Source organism: Lygodium microphyllum, chromosome 10 (genome assembly GCF_053477565.2).
Source record: "Lygodium microphyllum isolate KBCC chromosome 10, Lygodium_microphyllum_v1.1.10, whole genome shotgun sequence".
In the NCBI taxonomy this organism is placed as follows: domain Eukaryota; kingdom Viridiplantae; phylum Streptophyta; class Polypodiopsida; order Schizaeales; family Lygodiaceae; genus Lygodium; species Lygodium microphyllum.
This window is the reverse complement of record NC_141144.1, coordinates 18,915,029-18,920,759: the sequence shown is the minus strand read 5'-3', so window position 1 is coordinate 18,920,759 and position 5,731 is coordinate 18,915,029. Positions and strand designations below refer to the sequence as shown.

Sequence of the window (5,731 nt, the reverse complement as noted above, 5' to 3'; positions counted from 1 at the left end):
ATTACAAATATGACATCATCTCACAAAAATAACATCATTCTCTAAGATTGGTTTTTGTATCAATGAATTTGATTTTGTAAGCTATTACAAAATATAGTATAATCTCACAAATGGATATCTTAATCACATGACTATATAGATCTCGTTAATGGAGTCATTGTTGGAATATCAATTCCTAATGTAATAAGTTCCCAATATGATTATTGTCATAAAGTAAGTTCCCAATACAATAGGAGGCACATGAGGGCACATGCCACATACTCTGATAATTGGAAGCTTGAACTTTGAGAAACTATAATACCCTTAGCAAAATTGTACCGTTGGACAATAGTGATTCGTTTTCTGAAGAGTACATATTTGGTTGAGCAATGATCTACCTCATAAGAGATGATTTGAAAGTAATAGCTACTAGATTCCATATGAAATATCTTTATCGTCCCATTTTCTCCAATGACAAATATTTGAGTTTCCTAAAATTAATGTATGTTTTGAATTTCTGTTGTTTTTGTTAGTTTAAGAGATCATAGGTGTCCCATTAATGTAACAATGTATTTCTTTACAAAATGGAAAAAGTAGTGAACCATATCATATTGAAACATCATTACTATTAATATTTTCTTTCTTGTTGAAAGGCAATAAAGGAAAAAAGGGTGTACATAACAACAAGAATGATTAACACTACAAAAAGTGTCACACCAACCTTTTTCCACCTATCCTTTGTTTCTTGAATTACACCAGCCTTACATGAAGAACAATTATAACAAAGTAAGGATGGATCATTGTCCCAATACTTGCAATCTTCACTAGCACTCGAAGTGGCTGGACCCACCCAATGTGTGCCATCCACATATCCAAAGTTACATGCATTAGGGGGTTTGCAACATCCTGACTACATATCAATAATGTGAGAAAGTTAGTTTAAAGAAGCTCAAAAAGTCAATAAATCTTAGCATCCAACAAACCCTCATTTGTGAAATGTATAGAAGATCTTATGTTTAACATGTAATGTGTTCCAAATTCAAGCATAGATACAATTGAGAATTCCTTAAATGTAAAGTTTTCATAATTATATATATGTCACACCATGGTTTGAATCTAGTCATGCAATGAAAATAAACTTTATGATACGTGTAATTAGGAAAGGAAATGTAACTTTATAAATAAAAGAGGTATTCTTCTAGACCACACTATGAAAGTTATCTCTACCATATATGTAATCAGTGAATGAAACCTAGCTTTTAAAAGAAAATACAAGGATACATCTTTTAGGAGATATGTGACACATTAAAACCGTTCTCAATACAAGAGAAAACTATGGTTTAATGTGCCAAATTGCTAGTACAAATCAACCAATTAGTTATAAGTGGTAATTTTGTTACCACAATTTTCAAAATTTTCAAAATGAACTTGACTAACACTATAGTTGCATTGACTTCATTAGGATGGCATTGAAATTGCATTTATAATGTAGATATTGACATGTTGAGGTGACCCATTGTCACAAGAAAACTTAGGAATATGTTTGAGTTTCCTTTGTTTAGAAAGCCTTTACATAGTGCCCTAATATGTGTTCTTCATCAAGATTTACTTGCTTCAATTTTGAAAGGATGTGTTGTTTTAATAACTTTTAGAATTACTACTATAGATGGTTTGAGTCAAATCGACAGTTGGATCATCACTTTCATATATGGTTTATAATCATATGCTGTACATCACTTGGTTCCCTCATACTCGAGCATATAGTGTGATTTGTGTGGTTTGATGATGACAAAACAAAGAGGTCATTTGTAGAGAAACCCTTACATTTATAATATTGGTTAATATAGATTAGTCTGCATGCGAACCTGAATTGCAGAGAGCGGTGATTGGTCGTATATGGACTTATTTGTGCCATTGTATGGCATGTCATTGCAAAATCCATTCCTTTGTAAGCATTTAACAACCTTCGTAGGCATAAAAAAGACAAAAATATTATGACCAATGTTACTATTATATTTTCAAGACATATGATGTTAAGCTCAAATATTGGAGCCGCAAAGCCTTTAGTTATCATGATTTTGATGTATAGGCCCAATCTGAAAATATTTGAACTAACTAATGTGTAGACTTGAAGCCCAATGGAACTTAAGGGATTTATTTAGACGACAAATTTCTCAAAAACATGAAAACATTGATAAAACACACCCACAAATACCTATTAGAAACTTAAAGGTTAGGTTATTTTTTAATTTGTTCCAACCTATCTTTATGGGTATTAGTCACATATCGATCTATCCAAGTAGTGTTTTCAAAATACTCGAGAAGAAGGTCCTCAAGGTACATAATGACATGAAGTCAAACTTTCAAAGTCATTTCGGCATTTGTAATTTGTTTTTATTTCCTATTTGTGTGCCATTTGACTAGAAATAGAAATGGCAAGAATTGAACTCAAGCCTTATCGACATGCAACCTAGTGTAGACCAACAAAGAGAGCAAACATGTCTTGCCAAAGAGTGGTAGTTTACTTGGTTGCCATGGTGTGTGAGTTGCTAATCAAGTATTTGGTTCAATGAAGTGACTCCATGGTGTCTTATCCTTTGGGGCTGCTCTACTCTTACATGAATAAAGGTTGGGTTTGTGATCAACAATCTCAAAGTCTATGTTGAGAGAGAGAGAGAGAGAGAGAGAGAGAGAGAGAGAGAGAGAGAGAGAGAGAGAGAGACATAAAAAATGAAAAGGAAAAAACAAGAAAGAATAACAAGTTTGTGACTAAGAGATAAGTAGCATAATAGAAGCAAAGGAGATATACAAATTAGAGTGTTCTAGTAAGAAGTGCATGGGAGGTCCACACACACACACACACACATACACACACACACACACACACACACACAATTATCATTTCATGCAAATAAAACAAAATTTTGACTATTGGTTCAATCACACTAGTCTCATTAGCTCCACTAAACTCAATGTAGATTTTGCAAACAAGCCAAACCATTATCTAAGCATACGCTTAGGGGCTATTGCTGTAGAACTAGGTCTATATTTATACAAGGTTGAATTACCTCCTTCCACTCTCTCCTTCGTTGGACCTTATGGCGCATCCAGGGAGGATAGTCGCCGAGTGAGTACTCAGTGTAGGCGAGATTGGCAGCAGGCGCAGGCTGTTGGCCACCAGCCGATGCTGATGAGGATTCGCCGCTGGTGATATCGACAGTGAGGATGGCGAAGCACAACATCAGCAGAGCCAGCAGGAGGATGGTGCCCACGTACACCCACTCCAGCCATGGCCGCCACCTTCTCATCGTCATCACGATCAACCCTAATTACAAATATAACGACAGCCCCATATCATTATTATTGCCCTGATTATTATTATTATTATTATTCACAATAATAATAATATTGTTATCGTAATTATTATTGCCCTGATTGCGACGATGATCTGATGATGTCGCCACCTTGTCGTTGTCGTCATCATCGTCATCATCATCATCATCCCTAATACATACAATGATGACCTGATATTATTGTTACCGTTATCATTATTGCCCTGCATGATACTGTGGCGACTATCCTTCAATGATGATGCCGCCAGCCCGACCCCCGCCAATGACGCCGCCATTAGTAGCGCCCCTATGCTTATGACCGGCTTCTCTATGAAGGTTATGCACGCATGCTTGTGGCTCTCCACCGCTGCCACCACCCCTATCGCTATTATTGGCACTGATAGCACCATCCCCGCCACACTTATCGCGCACAATAGACGCCCATGCATGACACATCCTCTTCCTCTTCCTCCTCGTGGCCCCCTTACTATCACCTCGTGATGGTTAGGATTATAACGCTGCTGATTACAATAATGTTGGTGACCTAATTGTTGTTGTTGTTGTTGTTGTTCATGATGATGGTCCTCCGGTGTATCATGATTGTAATTGCAAACATCTTCACGGTGCATTTCATTAGCCACATAGACACCATGACCAACATCAAGACCCTCACGATCAGGCCCATGGTATGTCTCATTAGCCACATCACTACCCCTTGCTGGTCTATCCATAGCCATTGTTCCTCTTTAGTGTCTTCTCCCCAATCGGAAAGTGATAAAAATTTAGATCTTTGGAGCCGAAATCAAAACTCCATGAAATTAGAAAATGAAATTGCACTCAAACTTGTCAAGATTCCTACTTGTCAAGGAGTAGGCTCAAAGAAGAGGAAATCAATGCATATCTGTACCAGAGTAAGACCAAAATCAAAACTTCTAAAATAACCTCAAGATTGAAGAGTTGGAAATTCATTCAATAAGGAACTCTTAAAGGTTTGGTTAGTGCAACAACCCAGTACACATTAACTCAAAACACTACTCTAGTTGCACAAGGGGAGGGCATGATCATTATTATAGGCTATAGGGTGCTACTTCAAAGTTTGAAGAGAATTTAAAAAGAGGAAAAGATCACTTGTCTTTACAAGAAAGTCACGATTTTCTCTAGACACAATAATAAAGTTGCATACTTTTAAGCAAAAGTACACAACAAGTTTGAGTAAATGGAGCTTGAAAGTATGCTTGTGGTTAGAGCTACGTGTTGCATGTAAAGTAGCAAAGCTTGAAAGTATAGTGTGATATAAGACACCATCAACAAAAGTTTTAATTCAAAGTTTGAAACGTACTCTTTTTGGGAAGAATATACTGTACGTGGAGACTTTCATCATGGGTAAAGGATGCCCTTTTGCTTTGAATACATCAAAATATGGGATGGATCATCACGTCAACTCCTCTTTGATTTTCAATTTAGAAATGTGAAAATTTTAAACATTTGAACACCTTTTGCACCTTCTTTTCTTGCTTTTTCTATGGACAAACAACCTTGTTATCTCTACCATGCATACCATAAAGTGCTTTTTCAAATCTTTAGCTAGTGAATTCCATAATAATCAAAAGTGTTTGTGTAAGACATGAACCTTGTAGTGTATTCTTTAATACATTAATTTGCATATCCTAAATGGAAAGAATAATGAATCCACCATGTACCATGTCTTACACTACAAGGTTTGATTTTGATTTCCTCTCTTTAACATATCTCTCATGAAAAATTTAGACATTGCGTCTTAAACTTCAATACATCTTAGTTTGGCATCTCCAATAGATGGTATGGTTCACATAAACTCCACAATCTTCAACATTTCCAATCATTTGGACACCTTTTGTTTCTTATTTTCTAACTTTTGATACTAATAGGTTATCTTATGAGCTTGTTGCCATGTGTAAGAGATTCAAGGTCATAATTTGTCTCCTGCAATTATCTCTAGATCAAAGTTCTCATTTACAATAATAACTTGATTATCAACAACTAGTCTTGGCTCTAATCTTAATAGTAACAAACTTGCTAAGCTCATTGGGATAATGGGAAGCCCATTCCTATCTCTACCACTAAAATCTCTCTACTTTTGGTTAGAGATCATCAAATATTTTATGCTTCTTATTAGGCTTAACTACATCTATAAAATAAATAATAATTTTGATACTCTTTTGAGACCAAAATCTTACAACATCTAGTTGATCCTAATCTCAATTTATGAGTGGTTGCATTTAAAGCTACTTTTTGCATCAATAGCTTGATCAATAAAAAGATCAATAGAGCATAAAATCTCAATGGCAGTAACAAATTAAAGAAGTGTGTTTAGATCCTCTCTTTATGAGGAAGCGCAAAACTTGGTTATTAAAAGGCCATTTATAAGGTGAATATTTCAC

General features: G+C 35.5%; 1 protein-coding gene across 2 annotated transcripts; it reads right to left on the bottom strand.

Moving 5' to 3' along the window:
- Positions 1–311: 311 nt before the first annotated feature.
- LOC148029763 (tetraspanin-9-like) lies at positions 312–4,365 on the bottom strand. Of its 2 annotated transcripts, XM_087687125.1 has the most exons (4): positions 3,520–4,365; positions 3,048–3,304; positions 1,845–1,943; positions 320–889 (listed from the first exon to the last, which is right to left on the bottom strand). In XM_087687125.1, exons 1-4 carry the CDS (start codon positions 4,046–4,048, stop codon positions 608–610), a joined length of 1,167 nt encoding a protein of 388 aa, XP_087543251.1. In that variant the 5' UTR covers positions 4,049–4,365; the 3' UTR covers positions 320–607. The 2 variants fall into 2 exon arrangements, with proteins under 2 accessions (XP_087543252.1, XP_087543251.1); XM_087687126.1 differs by lacking the exon at positions 1,845–1,943 and having other exon boundaries at positions 312–889.
- Between the last annotated feature and the right edge of the window lie 1,366 nt (positions 4,366–5,731).